This window comes from Eulemur rufifrons, chromosome 9, assembly GCF_041146395.1.
Source record: "Eulemur rufifrons isolate Redbay chromosome 9, OSU_ERuf_1, whole genome shotgun sequence".
Classification (NCBI taxonomy): domain Eukaryota; kingdom Metazoa; phylum Chordata; class Mammalia; order Primates; family Lemuridae; genus Eulemur; species Eulemur rufifrons.
In genome coordinates this window covers 5,442,877-5,466,852 of record NC_090991.1, presented here as the reverse complement: position 1 = coordinate 5,466,852, position 23,976 = coordinate 5,442,877, and the positions used below count along the sequence as shown (strand labels likewise).

Genomic DNA, 23,976 nt, shown 5'->3' with positions numbered 1-23,976 from the left:
TGGCTTTCAGGCACTTCTCCAGACACCTCAGTTTTATCATCTGTAACGTGGGCAGAGGAAGTCCCACTCCCAGGGCTGCAGGGAGGCTCCCCAAGGGCTGTACCTGGCCTCTGGGGTCTGAGGTAGGGACGGAGCTGGCGCGCACGCCCTCCCTGCTCTGTGACATGTCTCTGCTTCCTGTTTCTCCCCCACTGGGGCAGTCTCAGTCTCAGCTTCAAAAGAACAAACACGCACTCAAAGCAAAGGAAGACGGGTCCTCGACTGCAGAGGAAGCAGGAAGCTGCCGGCCTGCTCGGAGCCCGGCTGCGGGAGCCTGGGGTCAGCAGGATGGAGTCGGTGGCCCTGTACAGCTTCCAGGCCACAGAGAGCGATGAGCTAGCCTTCAACAAGGGGGACACACTCAAGGTAAGGGAGCCGGAGCCGGGCTGAGCTGGCCCTGCATGGGGTGGGGGTGGATTTAAGAACTGGGCCCAGGACAGCCCCAAATAGCTTCTGGTCCCTGGAGGACAGGCCCGGCGCCTCCAGTTAGTGGTGGCGCGTGACTCTGGACAAGCCACCGCCTCCCTCTGAGCCTTAGTTTCCCCATCTAGGAAATAGGGAGGTAATTAATGCTCCCTCCTTAGGGACTGTTGTGAGGATTCAAGGAGACATTACCACAGCATCAACACCCAGTTTTCCAGGAGAAAATGTGAAAAGACAATTGTTGAGACAGTGAGAGAATGCAAGTGATGGAGAGAGAACGATAGACAGTGTGGGGCGGGGAAGGGGGGAGGAGAGAGAGAGGAGGTCTTAGGAAAGAAAGAAGTATGCACGATAACCTGGTGGGGCTAAAGTAGCTATGATGTAAGCGTCAAGGATGAGCTTCCCAGTATTGTGGAGAAAAGGGAAAATAGAATCATACCAGAATTCATTTCTCCTTGTCTGGGCCACTTTTGATGGACATTGCAGTCTTCCAAGATGGTCCAGGAAGGTAGGCTGTGGAATCTCTCTCTGGAGACATCCTTGCTTTAAAATTTGCATGTGACCAGGCACAGTGGCTCATGCCTGTAATCCTAGCACTCTGGGAGACCGAGGCAGGAGGACTGTTTGAGGCCAGGAGTTCAAGATCAGCCTGATCAAAACTGAAACCTCGTCTCTACAAAAAATAGAAAAATTAGCCAGGTGTGGTGACCCGTGCCTGTAGTCCCAGCTACTCAGGAGGCTGAGGCAGAAGGATTGCTTCAACCCAGGAGTCTGAGGTTGTGATGAGCTATTATGATGGCTTTGCACTCTAGCCTGGATCACACACACACACACACACACACACACACAAAGTTTGCATGTGAAAGCAGAGCCCAGGGGCCAGGTTCAGGATTCAGGGGGTGGCGATGCCATGACTTGGGCACTGGAGCAGCCGCTTACTTACCTAAGGAAGTCACTGCCCCTCCCTGGGCCTCAGTTTCCCCGCTGGAGCCATGAGTATTAGACTGGGTATTCCTCCACTCTAAGCCCCAGGCCCTGCTCTTGCCCCAAGCTTCAAGCACAAGAAGGGACAGGACTTCCTTCTGCCACCACCCTCCTGTGGCCTGGTCCCAAACTCAGCAGTGCATACCAATGTCCCATTTGAGCTGCTGAGGGGGGAGATTAGCACCCCTGTTTCACAGGTGACTAAACTGAGGCACAGGCAGGTGATATGACCTGGTTGGTATGAGGTCAGTTTTGAACCTACACCCCTTTGACTGCGGAGCCTGTGTTTGGTCCCTCCAGGGACTGGACAGGCTGGGCTGGGGCCAGGCGGGGGCTGGAGAGTGCGGCGAGAGTTTGTTTGAGCCACACAGACAAAGGGGTGGTGGTACAAAGGATTAGTTAGCCCCTGAAAATGCTACTTTTGTAGGGCTTTTAGTGACATAAAAACATGTATGACGCAACATTAAGTGGCAAAAGCGGAGTGCAAATGTCTGCACTAACTTTGCCGCAAAACTGACCTCCACAGCCCGATTTGTGCACAGAACACAGATTAGAAAGAAAAGTCTTGCTAAGCCTGCAGCTGTTGCTCCCGGGAGGTGGCTCTGAGCGATTTGCATTTTCTTTACTCTTTCCGTCCTGGGTGCTCTGCTAATAATAGGCAGGGGTCCTTGCAGTGCCAGGTGTGACACCTTCCCTCTCAGGGATGTGCAAGTACAAGCTCACATCCGCTTATATTTAAGATTTTGATGGATATTGTTTACATTAGCTTTTTAGATAGACTTTATTTCTCAGAACAGTTTGAGGTTTCCAGACACTGGAAGATAACACGGGGGATTCCCACGTCTGGGCACCCAGCTTCCCCTGCGGTTACCGTCTACGGGACGGGCACATTTGTTAGTTAGTGAGAGATACCGATACGTTATTAGTAACTAACGCCCATACTCGGATTTTTGCATTCATTTTGATTTTAATCTGTTGCATTAAAATATTATTTAATCTTGGTACCTTTTTTTGGCGTCTCCTTCAGTGTTACGCCAAGGTGCCTCTCCCGCCTCACTGTAGTCCAGACGGCTTTCTGTAACTGGCAAAAATGTCATGTGACGTGGAGCTGCCGTCCCCTGTCCTCTCCCTGCAGGGCGGCCCCTCCCAGCAGGGCGCGGGGCTGAGCTCGGGGGCTCCCGTCTCAGTGCAGTGCCCCCCGTGGGCCAGGCCCGCTGCAGAGGAGCCGCAGCGAAGCACGTTTTTCAAATCTGAATTTTGGTCTTGGATGAAAGCTCAGAGGCTCGTGGTCTCACTCGGGACACATGGCTCCAAACGTCCCTTCCCTGGGACAAAGCTTCCCTCCCTGACAGCCAAGCATTTCTGGGTGTGTGGAACCCCACTGCTGCCAGCTGCAGAGGAGATGGAGGTGGCAGCTTCACCCTTGTTTTCCGCGGACGGCCTGGACCCCACTCCCAGACTCAGGATGCCCACGGCCTCCTGGATGTGTCCACGAGGAAGGCCGACGGGGCAGACCCCACACAGCCAGCCCTGGGCTCCCTGGCCTGGCCCCTGCAGCCTGTCACTGCATCCCATCCATAACTCTGGCAAAAGCTACCCGGACTTTGACCCGTCTCCGCACCTCCCGGGACCCCCTCCTCCAGTCTGGGTGTCCGTGTCTCTCCCGGGCTGGTGCCTCCTGCTGCCCACTGCCCCCCAGCCTGGTCCCCACACAGTGGCCCTGACTCAGAGCCTGGCCACGTGAAGATGGTACTAGTTTGTGTGATTTAACCTTCAGTAGTAAGTAGGCAAAACTATGCCCTCCACCTCCTTTTTATTCTTTCTTTTCTTTTTTTTTTTTTTGGAGACAGGACCTGCTCTGGTGCCCAGGCGCAGTCAAGCGATCCTCCCACCTCAGCCTCCCGAGTAGCTGGGACTGCAGGTGTGCGCTACCATGCCTGGCTAACTTTTTCATTTTTTTGTAGAGATGAGGTCTCACTATATTGCCCAGGCTGGTCTTGAACTCCTGGCCTCGGCCTCCCACAGTACTAGGATTACAGGCATGAGCCACTGTACCCGCCTGGCTCTTTCTGTTTCAGGGACAGAGCTTGTTTCCATCTTGTGCTGGCTGTGCCCTCTGCCTTGGACGCTGTTCCCCACATCGTCTCACCATAGGTTCCTTCTTGTAATTCGGGTCTCAGCCCTCATGCCACCTCCTCAGACAGGCCTTTCTTGACCACTCCATCTGCCCCCTGTTGACAGTCTCTGTGCCCCAGCCAGGCCGTCGGCATCTGTGTCATCCTGACGCATGTTGTCAGAGCACTCGCCACTGCATTAAGCTGTCTTGTTGACCTGTTTCTTTCCTCGTTTATGGTCTGTCTCTGCCCACTGGAATGCCAGCTCCTTGTTCCACGCTGTATCGCCAGGCCTAGCTCGGTGCCCGCACACAGCAGGTGCTTAGTAAGCAGCTGCCAAGTGATGCATCGGACAGGGGACAGTGAGGGGCGGCAGCCTGGCTGGAAGGCGCTGCAGGGGCACAGGCTCGCCGGGGCAGGCCAGGTGTGTCTCACCTCAAGCGGTGGTATTTCCCCAGAGAGGAGCTGGTCTCTCCCCTCCGTGGGCATTGCTGTGTCTCAGAGGGACTGGGGCTTTTGAACAAGGTTAACAGTAAGAATGGAGCCATGTGACCAGTGAGCGCGTTCCTGGGTCCTCTGAGTGGAGATGGAAAGGAAACAAGACAAAACAGGGACCAGATACGATTGATGTTCCCGCGTCCACACGGGACCTCGTAGCCCACAAGGCACTGCCGCATTCTGTGTAGGCCACAAGTGCGCCCATCTAACAGATGAGGACACTGGTGCCAAGGCCACAGAGAGCGTCAGAGCAGAGTGGCCGAGAACCCCAGGCCCCAAGGCATCTTCCTTGAAGCCCGGCCATGGCACGCAGCCTACGGGCCTGAATCTTCTCATTAGGTTGGGGGAGTTGTTTTGTTTTGTTCTGTGTTGAGTGAAAGTTTTCCTGAGTCGGCCACCTGCTTCCGTCTGTCCCTGGGACTGCTGACCTTGCCCGGGCTGCGGGGGCAGGAAGGAAGGGCTCAGCCTGGCCTGGTGGACAGACAGGGGCTGGCCCGAGGAAGCAAACCCCAGCTGCTCTTGGCCAAATCCCACAGCCCTTGTGTTGGCCTGCCCCAAGCCCCTGGTCTTCTCTACCCAACTCTTTCTCTCAGCAAACATCCCCACGGGGATTGAGCTGACATTAGAGTCTGTTCCAGGACTGACAGGAGAGATATCCCTTAGGCTTGAGTCCAGAGACAAAGTAGGAGGTGGATTGGGGGTGAACACTGGTGGGCTGGGGCCCCCCCTAGACCAGCTGAGCCAAAGACACCAGGCTCAGAGTCCTGGCTGAGCATATGGGCTCTGCCTCTGCCCTGCTGTGTGGCCTTGGCTGAGTCACTTCCCCTCTCTGGGCCTCAGTTTCGTCATCTGTAAAATAACGTTTGGTGATGTCCACTGTGGAGGGTTGCATGAGAATCGAGTTGACGCCGGGCAAGTGTGCCCGGGGAATGGAGGACAGAGCCTCGTGCGTGCCAGCCCCAGGCCCGGCCCACTCCCCGCCTTGGTCGCTTCACTGACCACCCACAGCCTCTCCCCACCTGCTCTGGCTATTTCAGTTCCTCTTGGCCCACCTGGGGGGTGACGGGGGCCTTAGGGGTGTGGAAGAGGAGCCCAGGGGACCACAGAGCAGGCAGGGCCTGAGAGCCAGCCTGTCCCAGCCCAAAGGGCTCCCTGTCTTACCTGTTCCCCAGTGCCTGAGATCCCCCCACTGAATCGTCACCCCTGAGCTTGGACTGCAGGGTTGTTTAAATGCAAGAGACCACAGTCACCGGGCTCAGGCTGGGCTCCCTCACCTTCCTGGGGACGTCCAACCTTCACCCCAAGGCTCAGCACGTGGCGTGCTCAGAGGGCACAGAACTGAGGTCCCCAGCTCCTCGAGGCCCCCTAGTCTGCTGGGGGTCTGAGTGGCAGAGCCTGAGGGTCCAGCTCCAGCCACCCCAAACCCTCCATTTAGGATGGGCTGTCCTGGGGCCAGAGAACAGGCAGGACTGTGGGCTCAGGCAGCTGGTTCTAACTCAGCCCCTGTGCCCGTGGCAGGACCCTGTCCCAGGGCCCCGTCCCAGGGCCCCCAGCCCTCCTCTGCGAATGGGTGCAGGGGCTGGTGTGGGTGAAGTCCACCTGGGGCCTGGCTGTAGCGGGATCTCAGCAGGTGACAGCTGTCCCTTCTCAATGACTGAGTGGCTTTGTGTCCCCTGCCCACAGATCCTGAACATGGAAGATGACCAGAACTGGTACAAGGCCGAGCTCCGGGGTGCCGAGGGGTTTATCCCCAAGAACTACATCCGTGTCAAGCCCCACCCGTGAGTGGCTGCCATCCCCCTCCCAGGCCCCGTGGCTGTATGTCCCCACCCGGCCTGGCCCAGGCTGAGCTGAACTGCCCTGCCCGTGGAGGCCTGGGGCACAGCATCGCTCCTGCGCCTGGGGCTCCCTCACTGCTGGGCCCGTCCATCTGTCTGGGGCCTCCGTCTACACGGAAGCCACCACCCTGAGCAGAGACGGGGGACTGAGACATGAGGACTTGCCCAAAGTGATGGCAGAGTCAGGGCAAGCCCAGGCCTTAACACTGAGAACCTGGCTGCCAGAGGATGTCCGGCAGGGCCCTAGGAGAGGACAGAGCCTGCGCTCTCAGCTGGCTGGGCCACGGGTTGCTCTGTGGCCGCAGGCAAGTCCCTGCTCTGTCTGCGCCTCAGTTTCCCAAGGAAACTGTAACCTAGTGAGGGCCGAGCGCTAATCTGTCCAGACTGTCCAATCTGGGTAGGGTTCTAAAGCTCGCTCTGAGAGGCTGCCTCCGCCCTGAGTCGGGGCTGGGGAGTGGGGGTGGCGACAGAGGGCTGGAGGGCCCTGCATTTGGGGTGTGGGAGCAAACTGGGTGTTGGCAGAGCGGAGTCTGGGACCAGGGTGGAGTGAGAGTTCTGTCTGGGTCCGGGTATCCTGGGGACCTGCTGGCCCCGGAAGTCCCCGGTTGGGCTCTCAGCAGTTGGCATCCAACAGTGCTGCCCGGAGAATGGCTGGGGCGGAGTCCAGCCCCAGACAGGAATAGGTCACCAAGAAATCCACAGGAAACCAACTGGGATGCTTCCAATGACAGCTGAGGCAGTCCCAAGATACAGCCACTTAGTCACCAAACACAGCTCCAGGGGTCCTAGCCCGGGGGATGCTGGACACACAGAGGGGTCAGAGCAGCGTGTTCTGTCGGGGAGAGAGGAGATAAAGAAAATACTACACGGGGAAACAGTAGGCATTCAGGTGATTAACCAGGGAAAGCTTCTCAGAAGAAGTGGCAGTGAGTGAGGTTTTGAAGGATGTATAAGAGTTGGCTAAGCAGAAAAGAGAAAGGCATTCCTGGGAAAGAGTCAGGATGAGCAAAGAGAAAGCAATGAGAGAGAACCAGTGGCATGTGGGACTGGAAGGATGGCCTCAAATGCCAGGGCCAGGGTAGTGGGGAGCCATGGGGGTGTTAGGGTAGGGGAAGGACTCAGATATGGAGACTGGTGGCAGGCTGGCGGGGCAGACTGGGACTGTGATGTGTGTGGCTGTGGGGTGGAAGGGAAAGCAGGTACAGGGCTAGGGGGGCCTTTATCTGTCTTTGAGTTATTTCCAAAGCTGCCACCACCTCTGGCTTCCCGTGCTGGCCATGGCCCGCCCCACTCAGGTCCCCAGCCTCTCTGCCTGGGCTCAGCCCGCTGTGCCCTCCTGTGTGCCTCCAGGCAGGTTTCCGCCCCTCTGACCTTCAGGGAGAGGAAGGGGTGCGGGAGAAGGGAGGGAGATGGAGGGTCCAGCCCAGGGCCACAAGCCTGGCCCGGCCCCCAGGCATCTGTAAGCCGGCAGGACGGGGTGGACGCAGTCCCCGAGGGCTGGCCAGTCAGGGCAGGGCCCTCAGGTGGAGGAAGTGGTGTGGTGACTGCCGGAAGGCTGGAAGGCCCAGAGCTGCCAGCAGCCCTGAGCAGGGGCTTCCATTCACTCCAGTGGGGAGCAAAGAGGCAGCGCTGGGCCAGGCCTACGGGGCAACCCCAGTGGCTGGGACGAGACTCTAGCAGCCAGCTGGGAGCCATGGAGTGTTTCAGCCTCCGATGCCCCTGGGGTCAGCTCCGGCCACTCGTACCTGGGACAGAGCAGGGACGGGGTCAGACGCCTGACCAGCCTGCCCGAGGCAGGGTCCCGGTGTGTTCCTGGTTAACCTCAGCACCTGCGCTGGTCCCAAAATAGCTGCGGGGAAACTCCAGCTCCACACCTGACTCAGCGCACAAAGCCCCGGGGTGCGTGGGTGGGGAGGGGCCGGGGCTCCAGAAGACCTCGTGCCTACGCCAGCCCACTCCTTTCCTGAGCACCCGCTCTCACCCCGCCTGCCCAGGAGCCCCAGGGCAGGGGCGCGACACAGCCCCAGTACTTCCAGAGTCATCCTCATCAGGCAGTGGCCACAGAGGACCAGACTTTGATGTATGGCCTGGGAGGGACAGGGAGGGCTTCCTAGAGGAAGGGCACAGTCCACTGGGCCTGCAAGTTAGAGTAGGAGTCTGCCAGGGAGGGCAGAGGACAAGCCGAGCAGAGGGACGTGTGGGAGGAGCAGCAAACACCTGCACGCAGCCGCTCGTGCATCCTGCCAAGGGCCCTGTGAGGTGAGGGTTCACGTCACCATCTTTCAGATAAGGCAACAGAGGCACAGAGAAGTTGAGTGACTCGTTCAGGTCACACAGCTGGCAAGCGGTGGAGCGAGACTGCAGCTGAGTGATGCAAGCCCTGGGCTGGCCTGGAGGGGGCAGGAAAGCCCGTAAGGACAGGGATGGGGCCGGGGGAGAGTCCAGGCCTTGGACTTGCTCTGCAATTTCGGGGACGTCGGGGTGGCAAGGGGAGGGGCTTCTCTGCCCCTTTCTGGGCCTCAGTTTCCACATCAGTAAAATGGGGACGATGTAATGTGAGGTGGCCACAAATGGAGTGACGCTGGTGCTGGGGCAAGAGCTGGCCCTGGGGGCATTAGGAAGTGCTTTCTTCTCACCCCCAGGCTTTAGGCCACCCTCGGTGGGGACAGGGCTGGCGGGGGATGCTCGGGCCTCCTTGGAGTGTGCAGTTGTGACACCCTGTGAGGGCAACAGCCACCCACACACGGATGCCTCTGTGGGGTTTCTGTGGCTTTTTTGGAGATACCTGGCCCTTTGGGAAACTCCCACCCAGGGCCCCACTGGGCGTTTCTCCGGCAGGAGCAAGCTGGGGGCTTCCTGGTGGAAGAGCTCACAGCAGCTCCCCTCCCCGGCACCCCCAACCCCAGGCCCCACGCTCCCATCCCGCCCCGGCCTGCAGCGTCAGCCTCTGGCCTCGAGACTGCCCAGGCAGGCTGGGCCGCAGTCCCCAGGTCTCCAAACTCCGTGAGACCCAGGCTGAGCTCCCCAGATGGTCGCCAGAGTCCCCACACTCAGCAGCCACCGTCCCTGCCTCCCCTCACCATGGTGTGGGCTGAGGGTTCCCCACCAGCCCGGGTGGCAGCAGTCTAGAATCTCGTGTGCGGCGCGTGGGCTTGCCCAGAGCAGTCCATGAGACACGGATGTGAGGACGAGGAATTTACCTAGGAGTAAGCCGTAGACAGGGAAGGGAAGGAGCCAGTGGGGTGTGTCGACGACGTCCTTGCTGCTGGGGGCAACTGCAGCTCAAGCTGGCTGGGGAACAGGGGAGACAGCGCAGAACACGCACCTAGGAGTCATGCCCCCTGCGGGCGGGGCGCTGGCTGTCTGCCCGCCTGCTCCCGTCAGTCATCACTTGAGAATGTCCCAGGGGCCTCGCCCGCCCTGCGCACAGGCCAGGGAAGTCAGGCGCCAGACAGAAGCCCGGGGGCCGAATCCCTGAGTTTGTGCTGAGCCGTGGAGGTGAGAGCAAGGGTACAGGCAGGACAGCAGCGTCTGCTCTCGGGTCCAAAGTGGGCCAATGTCCTGGGACAACAGGAAAAGTCCCGCCTGACATCCGCCACCTGTGCCAGCTCAGTCTGACTCAGGAAGCATTTGCTGAAGGAGGGAAAGGAAACATTTCAGGGAAACCGAGGCTCTGTGCCCTGCCCTTGGCCTATCATGGTCCCACCACGAGACCTCTGGCGGCTCTTGGCCTCAGTTTCCCCATCTGAACAGTAAAGGGGTCAGAGCCCAAGCTGGGCTAACACACTAGGGCTGGGGAGCCAGTCAGAGACCACGTAGCCCCCCCGATGGTGGGTGTCTTGTCTGTTCGTGTTCGGGCAGCTCTAACAGAACACCCTAGGCTGGGGGGGGTGTGAGCTCACAGCTTTGAAGCTGGGACGTCCAAGATCGAGGCACTGGAAGATTCTGCACCTGGTGAGAGCCCCTTTCCTGGTTCACAGCTGTGAGCCTCTCAGCTGTGTCCTCACGGGGCCTCTTTTATAAGGGCACTAATCCCATCATGGGGGCTCCTCGTCCTCCCAAAGGCCTCGCCTCTGAACACTATCACATCGGGGATTAGGTTTCAAATTATGAATTTTGTCGGGGACACAGTCAGTCTATGGTGGTGGCTAAGGCCCACAGAGGCCAGGGGCTGCCTGGAGCCACACAGCAAGAGCAGGACTGGAGGGAAGTTGGATCCACCTTTCACCCCCGGACCCTGGGGGTCTTGCAAAAGTCGAAGCATTTATCAGGAACCTTCTGTATACCCAGTTCTGCTTGGTCAGAGGGAAAAGTAACTTGTAGCTGTGAAAAAGTCCAGGTGGCCTGAGTCTGTGCATCTGGGGAAAGAGTACAAGGAGAAATGTTTTCTCACTAGAATGAAGCCGTTAGTATTTTTGTCATCTGTTTGTATCAATATATTATTTTTTTACTTTTTTTTTTTTTAAGTGACGGAATCTTGATATGTTGCCCAGGCTGGTCTTGAACTCCTGGGCTCAAGTGATCCTCCCGCCACAGTGCTGGGATTGCAGGTGTGAGCCACCATATACAGCTATGTATTTCTTTTTTTTTTTTTTTTTTTTTGAGACAAAGTCTCACTCTGTTGCCCGGGCTAGAGTGCCGTGGCATCAGCCTAGCTCACAGCAACCTCAAACTCCTGGGCTCAAGCAATCCTCCTGCCTCAGCCTCCCGAGTAGCTGGGACTACAGGCCTGTGCCACCATGCCTGGCTAATTTTATATATATATAGTTTTAGTTGTCCATATAATTTTTTCTATTTTGCTCAGGCTGGTCTCAAACTCCTGAGCTCAAACAATCCACCCGCCTCGGCCTCCCAGCGTGCTAGGATTACAGCGCTGAGCCACTGCCCCCGGCCCAGCTATGTATTTCTTTTACTTTTAAAAACCTACCATCCCCAGTGCTTTGGGATGCCAAGGCAGGAGGATCACTTGAGGTCAGGAGTTCAAAACTGTGCAACATAGAAAGACCCTGTCTTTACAAAAAATTTAAAAAAACTAGCCAGGCATGGTGGTATGAACCTGTAGTCCCAGCTGCTCGGGAGGCTGAGGCAGGAGGATCGCTTGAGCCCAGGAGTTGGAGGATGCAGTGAGCTATGATCATGTCACTACTCCCTAGCCTGGGCAACAGAGTGAAACCTTGTCTCAAAAAAAAAAAAAAAAAAAAAAATCTACCATCTACAACAGAAAAGCTAGACTGAGCTTGGCTGGGTTTCTACTCACTGGAGTGTGACTTGGGTGCTTGCTGGCGTGGTGGGACAGGCTGGGCTCTGGTGCCCAAACGCTGGGATTATGTTCCAGCTCCTGCCTGCCTCAGCTGTGTGACCTTGGGCACATCACTTTGCCTCTCCGTGCCTCGGTTTCCCCATCTGTAAAATGGGTGCAATCATGTCTCCCATGTCTCAGGACTGCTGTGAGGATCAGCCGTGCGAGCACCTCTCCCCCGGCTGAGGGCTTGGTGACTGAGAGCCCAGCTCCCCCAGCTCTCACCCGCCCCCTCTCTCCACAGGTGGTACTCGGGCAGGATTTCCCGGCAGCTGGCGGAAGAGATTCTGATGAAGCGGAACCATCTGGGAGCCTTCCTGATCCGGGAGAGCGAGAGCTCCCCGGGGGAGTTCTCCATCTCCGTGAAGTGAGCCTGGCCACTGGGGCTGTGCAGAGGAGGGCGGTGGGTTGGCGGCATCTGCGCTGAGCCTGGGGGCCGGCTGGCTCACAGAGCGGGGGCGGGGCAGCCGAGCAGAGGCCTGGAGGCAGGCAGTGGTCTGGGCTCCCCAGGGTGCGGCCCAGAGCAGTGGGGGTGTGGGGGGGGGAGCAGGCCCAGGCTGGCTGTGAAAGGCCGCGAGTGCCAGGCTCAAGGGTCCAGACTTTATTCTATGAGCAGTATGGAGCCATCACAGGCTCATCTGGGAGGACGATGTCATCGCTTGATGTGGTGAGAGACTGGGGGGCAGAGAGTGCCGAGGTGCCCAGGGCAGGTGTCTGGGAGGTGCCTCAGACGGGCTCCCATACTATGGTGATGAGGTTGAGAGGGCAGACCCTGAAGCCAGGCTGCCTGGGTTCGAACTCTGCTTTTACCACTTCCTGGCTGTGTGAGCTTGGGCAAGTCACTTAACCTCTCTGTGCCTGTTTCCTCACCTGTAGAATAAGTTATTGCAAGGAACAAGTGAGTTGATACATTTAAAGCAATTAGAACAGCACCTGGCATTGAGGCAGAGTGGCTGTGTTGGGGACACCTGGCTTTGGGGTAGGGTGGCTCCTCAGCCATGGTACCGCAGCCTCTGGCCAGCACAGACCCCAACCCCAAAGGCCATAACTGGGGGGACTGAGGAGTGGGGGTGGGGGCCAGGGTCAGCCCCTGGCGGGTCTCTGTCCTTCCTGCTCCCAGTGCCCAGAAGATCAGGATCGAGATGCATGAATTCAAGGACTGTTCCCCGAGTAGCCGGGCTACTTTAGGGCTGGGAAGCAACGTTGAAAAAAAACAGAGTTGCTGCCCTAAGGATTGAAGTCTCAGAGAAGGAGACAGTGAACAAGAAAACATAAATATAGAATGAACCAAGGTGGTCAGGGAAGGCCTCTCTGAGGAGGTGGCACCTGAGCAAAGATCTGAACTAGGATGTGGAGGCTGCCCAGGTCCTGGGAACAAAGACCTGGGAGGAGAGGCTCAAAGGCCCTGAAGTAGGAATGTGGTTGGGGCACGTAGGAACCCAGAGGCGGCGGCGTGGCTGGAGCAGAGTGGGCAAGGGGCGGGGGTGGGGGTGGGGGTGGGTCACGTGCAGTGACCACACAAGGCCTGAAAAGGAGGTTGGGCTTTTTCTCGCAGAGCAATAGGGAGCCATGGAGGGTCTTGAGCAGGGGAGAGGAATGATCGGATTCCATTTTTTAGCAAATCCCTCTGGCTGCTGTGAGGAGGGAGGATCATTGGGGTGAGAGTGGCAGCAGGGAGGAGCCAGGCAGCAGGGGGAGGATGAAGGAAGGGGTGGCCCCCAGAGAAGGGCAGCGTGGCCTCTGGGAGGCGGTGGCCATGGCTGTTTCATGGCTTGTGTGGGGTCCATTTCCTAGAACTGGGCTGGTTCCGAGCTGATGGCTCCATGACTTTGTAAAGGATGAGCGAAGACAGGACCACTTGGACGGTTAACGCCGGACTGGGTGGGGAGACTCAGTGTGACGCTGGGTCCTGGCGCTGGGGGGTCCCAAGACGCAGAGGATGAAAGACTTGGAGAGGGACTGTCCACATCATCCTTGTGCAGCTCCAGACAGGCGGGGCCGTGGTGGCCCACGTGCAGGCTCCTACTGCTGAGAAACGTCCCAACTTGATGCCTTGCAGGCTCTGCCAGGGCCCTGTCCCTTTTGTGTTGTCAGCCGGTCCGTCTCTGAAATGAGCTCATCCCGCCTGGGATCAGCACCTCCCCTGCCGGCCCTGCCAGGTGGCATCTCGCCCTCTGGGCCTGGAGCTACCACCAGGGGCAGGACCACTATGGATAGAAAGGCTGCTCTGGGGGTCAGATCTAACAACCCAGCACTCACCCTGAGCCCCCCAAGCTGTGTCACCCGTCAGCTTTGTTCGCTTCCCTTTCCCCTGGGAGCAGGCTGGTTGTTCCGAGGGGCAGGAAGGGTTCTTGCCCTCTCTGAGCCTCTACTGCCCCATCTTAAAAACGGGGGCACCTCGGCATTTGTGGGGGGGAGAGGAGGGATGCTGTGAGTCCCTGAGCCTGACCGCCCACCTCCCCACCCCCCATGATGGGCACCTAGAGCCCCACTGGGTCACCCCTACCCCCAGCCCGGCGCCCTTCCCAGCAGGCTCCCGCAGCCCCTGGGAGCTGCTGCCTCCACAGAGGCAGGAAGCGAGGTTTTCCGAGTGCAGCGGGGTCGTCCGGGGGCCTGGTCGTCTCTTGGGAGCGGCGCCCGCCAGGCGGGCTGGTCTGGCCCAAGGTCACCCAGCAAAGCAGGGTCACAGGGGACTCAAGCCACTTTTGGAGCCAGAGTGGCGGGGGAGGTGTTGGACCCAAATATGTCAGCCCCGCAATTTTGTCAACACAGGGCGGGACAGGGACAGCAGTGAAACCCGAGGAGTGTGGTGGGGAAACAGACAGCCTGGCCCGGGGGTCTGTCTCTAGGATGAGCAAATGAATACGTGAAATTCTGTGGCGGTAGGCTCCTTCCACGTGATGAAGGCCCCCGGCAGGCGGTGTCTGAGCCGGGCCCTGGAGCACGCGCAGGTGTTTGGTGCCCAAGGGGAGGAGGGGCCGGGACAGGCACAGGGAACAGCACGTGCAAAGACCCAGAGGTGGGGCAGTGAGGATCACGTTTGGATAGCAGCAAGTTGTCTGACCAAGAGAGAAGACGGGCAGTACTAAGGAACAAGTTTTGTCTTTTTCTTTCTTTCTTTCCTTCTTTCTTTTTTTTTTTTTCTTTTTCTTTTTTTTTTTTTTTTGAGACAGGGTCTCTCTCTGTGATCCAGACCCGAGGTCAGTGGGTCTGGGTAACGTAGCTCACTGTAGCTTGGAACTCCTGGGCTCAAGTGATCCTCTGGCCTCAGCCTCCCGAGTAGCTCGGACTACAAGTGTCGCCACCACGCCCGGCTAATGTTATTTTTTGTACAGATGAGGTCTCGCTATGTTGCCCAGGCTGGTCTGAAACTCCTTGCCCCAAGCAACCGATCCTCCCACCTTGGCCTCCCAAAGTGCTGAGATTACAGATGTGAGCCACTGTGACTGGCCTCGGGAGTTCTCTAGCAGGCAAGCCACCAACATTTCTTGGGAAAGGGTCTGAGAGCATCTCTCAGAGAAATCCTGGCACATCCCCTACGGCATCCTGGCCGAAGGGCCCAAGGTTGGAACCGGCCAGAGCTTCCTGGGCTCCGCCAGCTGTGTTTCGCATGTACCACCAGGTGGCGCCCTTGACCCTTGGTTCTGCCACGCTGGGCCAGAATTCCTGGTCCTGCTCCCTCTTGGTCTTGCATCTTTCATGGGGCCTCGCAGTGGTCCTTGGATGACCTCTGAGCAGGGGTCCGAGCCGGGCACTGGGACTCAGATGGGGCATGTGGCTAAGAATATGGGATTTTGAGCAACAGTCTCAGCTCTGACACCTACTAGCTGTATAATCCTGGGCAAATTACCCTCTGAGCCTCAGTTTCCTCATCTATAAAATGGACATGGACGTGAAGTGCTCAGTGTGATGACTAGCACATAGTGAGTGCCAGTGGTAGTAATTACCATTATATGAACCCCCCAAGGACCACACAGCGTGCTGGGGAGGGTTTAGGGAGCCCTCTGTCCTGGAAGGTGGCTCCCTGTCTCCTGCCCGTGAATGCAGGGCTCTCAGAGCAGAGGCAGCCGCACAGGGAGGCAGGGGCCAGTTCTCACCCTGGCTTTCCCTGGGCCTGCTGTGTAACCCCGGGCAGGTGCTGGCCCTCTCTGGACTGTCTGGTCCTCATCTACGACGTGGAGGCAACGACCCCAGATGCTGTGAAGCTTTGTGACCCAATGGCCATCTAAGAAAGTGACAGCCTGGCAGATTCATGTGTAAGAGCTCTTCTGGGCCTGGCGTGGTGGCTCACGCCTGTGATCCTAGCACTCTGGGAGGCCGAGGCGGGAGGATCGCTTGAGGTCAGGGGTTCAAGACCAGCCTGAGCAACAGTGAAACCCCGTCTCTACTAAAAATAGAAAAATTAGCTGGGCATGGTGGCACATGCCTGTAATCCCAGCTACTTGGGAGGCTGAGGCAGGAGGATTGCGTGAGCTCAGGAGTCTGAGGTTGCTGTGAGTTAGGCTGACGCCATGGCACTCTAGCCCAGGCAAGAGTGAGACTGCTTAAAAAAAAAAAGCTCTCCTGCCCTTGGTGACGTGGCACGTGAGCACTCTGACCCCACTGCGCGTGGCATCTCCTGCACACTCATGCCAAGCCCCATAAAGCTGTCAGAGGTGGAGTTTATGGGCCTCCTGCTGCCTCACAGAGCGACAGTGGCCAGAGCAAGCTGCCCTTTACGAGTTTACAAAGGTCTGTCCCCTCCACCTCCAGGGAGCCTGTCTGAGCTGCTGGCTGGTGGGCCAGGGGCCAAGGCTGGTGTGCAATGCCTGGGCACCTAACTTGGCCCCCCTCCTGTCCAGAGTATGTGGACTCTTCTGCTACAAATGAGTTTGTCCCCAAGGGAAGTGTTTTGCTTCCCTTCCAGCCAGAGGCACCCTGGAGTCAATGAACACGTGTTCGTTCTCCCCGTCTGGTCACTGAGCACCTACTGTGTGCCAGGCTCTGTCCCAGGTGCTGGGAATTCAGCCACCAACAATATAGGACAAAACTTCCTGTCCTTTAGGTACTCACATTCCACTGGGTGACAGACAATAAGCAATTAGTAAATTACATAGAATCTTGGGCTATGATCAAGGCTTTGGAGAAAATAAAGCATGGGGGGGTACAGCAAAGACGGGGGAAAGTGCAGAAACTTGCATGATCCCCAGAAACCCGTTTGCAGATAAGGAAACTGAAGCTCAGAGAGGTGCAGTAACTTGCCCAAGGTCACACAGCAAGGAACAGCAGAGCTGGTGCCTACTGGCCCTCTGTGCCCTGACAGCCCTGGCCTGCCTCCTGCCCACCTCCCCAGACCCACAGGACCCGCAGGACTCTGTCCCCGCCAGCCGGGCCCCGCCCTCTCTGAAGTCAGCTGGATGCTCTTCCCTGGCTACTGCAGCGCCAGCTACTCCACCCTCCCTTTCCCCCGGTGGGCACACGGAGGCCAGAGAGGGGCCGTGTCCAGTGGAGACCACCCAGCGGGCAGTGAGCACCCAGGCCTCTGCCCAGGTGGGTCCCCGGGCCCTGGCTCCCACCCCCCCCCCAGCCTTGTTTTTCATCCCTGGGCTGCCACTGTCTGTCACCTTTGCTGCTGCTGCTGCCACCAGGCCAGAAAAACCCGCTGGGCAGGACTGGCTGCTGCCTGCGTTAGGCCTGACTTGGTCCTTAGGGATTTTCTGACAGCCCAGGGGCCGGCACAGCCCCTGTCCCCTCACACCCCACCCCACCCTCCGTAGGTGGGTCAGCTCTTCCTGCAAGCCCTGAGCCCCCCTAGGGCCTGGGAGTGGGGCTGGGTCGAGGTGTGGGGAGGCCCCAGAAGGCAGCCCCTGCCTGAGAGGTTGGCAGAAGCCTCGAACCTCCACGCAGGCCGTGAAGGCCGGCTGAGGCCAAGGCCAGGCAGAGGAAAGGGAAAAGGTGTCACTCCTACAGACGGGCGGGAGCAGCGGCCGCCAGCAGACAGGCGAGGCCGGGAGGCAGAGCAGCTGCCCCGGGTGCTGGCGTGGTCGGGAGACGGCCCCAGACAGGGCCAGCTCAGCAGGAGGGGCAGTGCCCGCGCCGTGCCCGCAGCAGCCTGGCCGGTGTGGCCCGCATGGCCGCGAGCAGGCCCTTCTCCTCTCTGGCCTCGCTCTCCTCCACTGTGAAACGGGCAGTTGGTACCAGGGGGGAGAAGGGGCAAGACCTGCCGTTACTGAGAGAACCTACCGTGTTCCACACCTGGGCTAGGGGCTGGCATGTGCATGGTTCCCAGATTTGGGAATTCTCCAGTTCCCAGGTTGGAAAGTTCTGGAATTCGTGGGTCCCTTGCCCCCTTTCCTCATCTCATCTCCTGTTCTCCACTCCCTGACCCTCCCACATGATCAGAGAACGCTTTGTTTCAGATAACTTTCCAGGTAACTGAAGATGGCCTTCAAATAGCAAAACGTTCAAAGTTGTGGTCATTTGGGGTTGAAACCTCGTTCAAATCTGTCACGCCCTTTTTACCGCCTCACCCAGGGGAACGTGGCCACCTGTACCCTAGGCTTCTCCGCAGGGCTGGCAGGGAACAGGGCCTTCTGCCCTTGCACCGGGCACCCCAAACACAGAGCTGCTGGGATCCCTTTTTCCCGGCTTCGCGCCTGCCCAGCTGTGGGGCTCCGCACTCCACAGCCCAGAGCGACGTTCCTCCTGTGCACCGTGGCCACATCTAGGAACCCGCGAGCTCATTAGAGTGTGGCACTAAGGAACCATCGGGCTCAGAGGGGCCTCTGGGAGGCTGCCGCAGGCCAGACAGGGCAGAAGACATCCGTCTGCCTGCACGCCCTCCTCTGCGTCACGGGCACATGGACACACCGTCCCACAGCTGACAGCACAAGTGGCTTAGTCACGGGGAACAAGGCCTGCCGAGGGCATGTCAATGGCTTTGTCTCAGGTTTGGGGATCATTGCTCCATCAGGTCGACAGCCTCTGTCCTTGAGAGGCTCCCTTTGTGGCTGAGCTGCCCTGAGAGCCAGACACATCTCAGAGCGCTGGGCCTGCCACCAGAGCCCCGGTTTCAGGGTCAGGACACCCGGAGGGTGGGAATCTGAGCTCAGAGCCAGCAGGAGAGGGTTTCGAGAAGAAAGCATCTCAAGGAGGACTTAAGGCTTGGGCAGGGACACTCTAGTCCCTGAGTCCCAAGTAGACCCTCTGGGCCTCCTCCTGCCTGCCTCCCTGTCTAGGCTGCAAGTCATTCCGAGCAGCAGGTTACAAAAAGGCTGAACAAGGCGCTGAGGGACCCAAGAAGGCTCCTGACTCTGACCGAGGGGGTCTGATACTCTTAGAGGATGGGCTATTTTACCTAGGCCTTGAGGCACGAATAGGAGTTTGAGAAGAATTCCTTTCAACTAGAGGAAATAGTGCGTGCAGAGGTACAGAGACCCGGAGTTGTGTTTAGAGTGGAGAGAGAGGTCCTATGTGGTTTGGACCCCTTGACTCGGGCAGGGCAGGGGAAGCCCACTCTGCCCTATCCTTCATGCAGACGGGAGGGTGGTTACCTTGAACACACCTCTGTCTTCAGTATTTAATTGTAAACCTTCAGTGAAGCTGCGGGCCAGCCCCCACGGCTGACGGGAAGGAAAGCTGAAGCGCAGGCAGGCTGGGACAGAGACAGCAGCGGGTCTGGGCCGCTGGGGGTGACGGACACCACCCTCCTGTTCGGGAGGACTGTGGGCCTGCAGGGACTAGAGGCTGGCACGTGCCAACCACAGCTGGCAAGAGCGTTGCGTTCAAATTGCTTACCCAGATTCTAATTTAAAAGCCAGGAGGGGCGTGTGTGTGTGTGTGTGTGTGTGTGTATACCATCAAGTGAACACGGGACTGGATCTCATTTCGCCTGAAATGTGAACAAAATGAGCCATAGCCTGTGGCTCAGGAGGCTGAGGGGCCGTGCTGGGCGCCCCCATGCCTCGCCCCCACCACGGGTCCCCAGGCTGTCCCAGCTCTCACCTGCACCAGCCGCCTGAACAGGGGCCTTCCCCGGGGCTCCGAAACTGGCTCCTTCCTGGCCGGGAGCTGGAGCCGTTCAGTGTTCTCCCCGCAGCGCCCCAGGTCTTCCTCGCCTGGGAGGGCTGCACCGGTGCTCCCCGCTTTGGCAGGCGAGGACACCGAGGCCCCTAAGCCGGGCACTGTCAGGCTGGGAAGGGCGGCTAAGCTTTGGCCAGGCAGCGAGGACGAGGGAGGGGGCTTCCTGGGGGGCACAGCCCGGGTGACAACAGGACAGAGTAGAACTGGACTTGGAATGAGAAGATCTGGGACATTATTAATATCATAATTGGAATAATTATTATTGCTATTGTTATATGATAATCGATTGAGGAGCACGTTAGGCAACACTCTACCTGTGTGAACTCAGATGTGACCCCGGCTCTGACCTTTCTTGCTGTGTGGCTCTGGGCAGGTCTCAGCTGCACTCAGTGCCTCAGTTTCCCCACTGTACAAGGGCCCCGATTTGCTCCTCCTGGCCGTGAGGAGGCCCGGCCATCCCTGCAGCAAGGGAGGGAGTCACAGTAGCCGCGTCTGCACACCGTCCGGACCCGAATCAGCACCACCCGGTCCCAGCCCTGCGTGGCCTGTCCTGGGAGGGACATGCCGAGTGCTACAGGCACCAGACAGGTCCCTCTGCCCAGTCCCAGCCAGGACAGGCTCTGCCCGCTGGCCGTCTGGGAGAGCTGGCTGTCTGGCGGGCGATCTGGTGGCAGTGGGCGGGAAGGCTGGGCGAAGGCGGGAGGTGAGGAAGAAAGTGGCCGCTGACCACGTCGGAGAGGATATAAAGGAAACCAGGCTGGACGTGTAGTCAGAGGCAGAGCTAGGACTTTACCCTGAGGGCAGTGGGGAGCCATAGAAGGTTCTTATGGGGGAACATGAAGCATCCAACACACCTGAGCTCATCTCACACCAGCAGGCCTTGGTGATGCTCTTAGGACTCACTCACTCCCCAGGGACTGTGGGGAGGGGTGGGGCGGGCAGAGAATGTCAGAGCTGGGGGATGTTACGGGGATGTGGAGGAGGCGTGTCCAGTCGCCACTCACTCAGAGGAACCATCTGATGTTGCCACAGCCGGCGTTTCTGTGCACTTCTCCACGAGGGAGATGTTATCGGCCTGAGGAAACTGAGGTCCCAAGAAGTTAGGTGACTTGCCTAAGGTCACACAGCAAAAAGTGTCCTGAGCCGGAGCCCACACCCTTGGCCCCCTATTCCGCCACCCGGAGGGGCTCCCGGGCCTTACGTGGGGCTGGGTCAGTGGGGTCTGCACCACCCGCCCCTTCTCCTGACTCGGGGACTCACCGTGAAAGGCCTGGCTCCAGGTGGTGGTGAGCCGGGGCACCCGGGACCACGCCAGGCTGGCCGTGGTCTCAGGTGGCCGTGGGTCCTCTCCCCTAGCTACGGGGACCAGGTGCAGCACTTCAAGGTGCTGCGTGAGGCGTCGGGGAAGTACTTCCTATGGGAGGAGAAGTTCAACTCCCTCAATGAGCTGGTCGACTTCTACCGCACAACCACCATCGCCAAGAAGCGGCAGATCTTCCTGTGTGACGAGGAGCCCGCGCTCAAGGTAGGCGGCGGGAGGCAGGGCGGCCTGCGTGGGCCTCTGCAGTCTCCTGCCCTTCCTTCCCCAGCAGCCGGTGCTGCAGGATAGGGCCCAGCCCACGCTGCAGAGGCCTACGCTGCTGGTGCTGCAGAAAGACAGCAAGGGTAGGAAGGGAGGAGAGGGGAAAACAGGAAGGAACAGAATGGCAACTCCCTGGGGGCAACTGTCTAGCTTGTTCTCAACTCTTGGAATAGTGTGCGGCACACAGTGGGTGCTCCATAAATGTTTGTTGGATGGATGAATGAAGGTACAGACACCCGTGGAGCCTGCTGGCTACCATGCACAGAGCTGGTCCCTGTAGTCTGGAGGTCTTGTTGTGCCCATTGTACAGATGGGGAAACCAAGGCTCAGAGAGTGGTGTGACTCCCCAAGGACACAGACCAGTAGGCTTGGTCCTGGTTTCTGCTCCCACAGGAGCTGGCTCTGGGTGTGGGCAGTGTGAGCGCTCATGGGCGAGGTCCTGGCCAGCCACAGGGTGTGTGGGGTCTGTCCACCCCTTGTCCTCACCATAACAGCAATTTGCCAGCCAGCCCTTTCATCAAGGGGCCCAAGGACTGGCCCTTACTCTCATTAGGATGACGACAGCAGCCAATGGGGTCATTAGCCCCACATGCTGCTTTGCGCCAGAGGAAAGGCCTGGGGCTGGAGGCCAAGACCCTGCACGCTGGCACCCGGGTTCTGCAGAGGGATGGGGAGCGTGGCCAAGGCTTGGGGAGGGGGCTGACAAGCGCGGCAGAGAAGCTCCAGTTCTGCCCTGTTCCCGGCACCCCCCACAGCCTCGCCATGTGACCTGAGGGCCAGTTCATCCCTCAACTGGGCCTCAGTTTCCCCTCTGCCCAGTAGGATGAGCCCTGGGGTCTGCTATGTCAGGACAAACAGTGCCTTGGCAGACCCCACCAGGGCATCCTCTGTTGGCCTCTTCTGCCCAGCCGTGAGCTCCCAGTGTCAGGGACTCTTCTCCCCAGCTGGGACCTGCCTGCCAGACCTCCGTCCTCCTCCTCCTCACTGCCTGGGCCAGCTCTGCCTGGGAGAGCGTGAGGGAGGCAGGATAGAGCTGGGGGTGACTGAGGACTCCCCTACACCCACCACCTCACTCTGGCCTGGGCTCTGGGTGTCCCCCCCGTGCTGCGACTCTGGAGCTGGCTCAGTCCCCTGGGACCCATGACGCCTCCTCCTTCCTGGGCAGATAAGCACTAATTACAGCCTCTGCTGATTCTATCATCCACCCTGGATGGAGTTCCGCAGGCTCAGACTGAGATCCCGGTGGGGCAGGCAGGGCCAGGCCACTGGGTGCGACCGTCGCAGTGCCGGGCAGAGCACCCCTGTCCAGCTATCACGGAGAGGTCGGGAATCTGAGTCCCACAAAGGGCAGGGACATACCCAAGGTCACACATGGGGCATAGATAGGACTGGAACACAGAGCTGAGAGCTGAGAGCAGCTCAAAGTGACAGTCCTCGCCCTCAACATCTGCCCAAGCGCAACAGCAGTAAACTCCACTCTTAGCTGCACGTCACTTTACAGTTTATAAGCCCCTTCCTGTGGCTCCATGGCCTGGAGTCAAAGTAATCATGGCTGCCGCAGAGCCAGGCAAAGGAGACCCAGAGAGAGAGAGGACCAGGACTCAGGTCCCCTGACCCAGCAGCCGTATCATCCCAGCTGGGCCATCGGGAAAGTCATGTTTCATGTAGACGCAGAGTCTGCACAGCAGACATGCAGGCTGTGGGCAGCAGGAGGCCGTGGGGTGGGGTGGCCACTGTCTGGACTTGGAGGCGGAGGCACAGTTCAACTCCAATGCCACCCAAGGCCCCTCCCCACCTGCAGCGAGTCACTTCTCTTGGGACCTCGGCAGGGAGAGCAGGTAGCAGTGCTCCTGACGGCCCCACTGACCTCTCTCTCGCCTCGCAGTCGCCCCGGGCCTGCTTTGCCCAGGCCCAGTTTGACTTCTTGGCCCAGGACCCATCACAGCTCAGCTTCCGTCGCGGGGACATCATCGAGGTCCTGGAACACCGAGACCCCCACTGGTGGCGGGGCCGATCCTGCGGGCGCGTGGGCTTCTTCCCGCGGAGCTACGTACAGACTGTGCACATGTGACCGCGGGCAGGCAGAGCTGACGGCCAGTCCGGCCGACGGGCCATTCCATGGGAACTGCGGTCCGGAGAGAGGACATGGACACCCCACCCTGTGTCACACAGGGCTCAGCAGAAGGCCTTGGAATGAATGTGGACTCCTAACTGCCTCCAGCCACTTTGCACAGACCGGGATGGCCCCCAGCGCCCCAGAGCTACAGCTGTGTTTAGTGATGGCCCTAGTGGGGTGATGTCATGGGGCGGGGTCTGCAAAGGGCCCACCTGCCTCCTCCTGTCAATGGCCCCATCCTCCTCTGGGACGGTTGAGGACTCCCGGGTTGCACCCACTGGCGGCTCAGCCCAAGGAACCCAGGGGCTGTTGGGGGCGGGGCTCTGCCCCTAGGGACGGGCTGCGCACCTGTTGACCTGGACTCCTTGGACAGAGCCCAGGTGGACACCAACTTTTCCACAGCCCCATGACCTTGGGGTCCGCCTGGGGCATCCAGCATCTCCACCCCCACCACAGACACTTTGGAGAGGGGCTAGACAGGGGTCCTGAGACCCTGGGGAAGGGGCGGGCAGTGGGGGCGAAGGGGGCAGCGCTCCTCTCCTACTGGCACTCCAAGAGGCGGGCCGGGCCCAGCCCTGTGGGAGACCGAGGCTGCACTGGCGGCTCAGGCCCAGGTTCTGCCCAAACCAGGGCGCAGGGGAGCTGGGGGAGGCCAAAAAACCTACAGGCAGACGGGAGTTGGAGCCAGAGCTGGGATTTAGGGATCCAGCAGGACCCAGAAGGGGGCGGGCAGCCCAGGTCGGGCCCAGCCCCTACCTGAGAAAAGGGACGACATCCAGGCAGGGGGAGTGACCAGCTGAGCAGTGCCTGCCCAGAGCCTGGGTGCCTGCCCAGAGCAGGACAAACGAGGTGGGGCCTGGAAAGGCTTTGGACGCCAGGCTGATGGTGGAGGAGAGGTGGGCGGGCAGGGAGGGAGAGGAGGCCCCCTCTGGCACTTGGGCGCAGGTGGGACGGAGGGAGGGCCCAAGACCCTCAGAGCCCTGAGCTCTGGCAAATCACGCCGCTCCTGACCTGGGCCCATG

At 59.2% G+C, this 23,976-nt stretch overlaps 1 protein-coding gene across 1 annotated transcript; it reads left to right on the top strand.

The window, feature by feature from the left end:
- Positions 1-275: 275 nt before the first annotated feature.
- On the top strand, positions 276-23,976 carry GRAP (GRB2 related adaptor protein). Its single transcript, XM_069483237.1, has 5 exons — positions 276-405; positions 5,742-5,839; positions 11,440-11,562; positions 20,613-20,781; positions 22,724-23,976. Exons 1-5 carry the CDS (start codon positions 328-330, stop codon positions 22,907-22,909), a joined length of 654 nt encoding a protein of 217 aa, XP_069339338.1. The 5' UTR covers positions 276-327; the 3' UTR covers positions 22,910-23,976.

What these genes read in the sequence shown, in the direction of transcription:
- GRAP (XM_069483237.1), top strand. Translation starts at nt 328, where the DNA reads ATGGAGTCGGTGGCCCTGTACAGCTTCCAGGCCACAGAGAGCGATGAG. An exon ending in ATCCGTGTCAAGCCCCACCC is followed by an intron (nt 5,840 to 11,439) that starts GTGAGTGGCTGC and finishes CTCTCTCCACAG; the next exon opens with GTGGTACTCGGGCAGGATTT. An exon ending in GAGTTCTCCATCTCCGTGAA is followed by an intron (nt 11,563 to 20,612) that starts GTGAGCCTGGCC and finishes CCTCTCCCCTAG; the next exon opens with CTACGGGGACCAGGTGCAGC.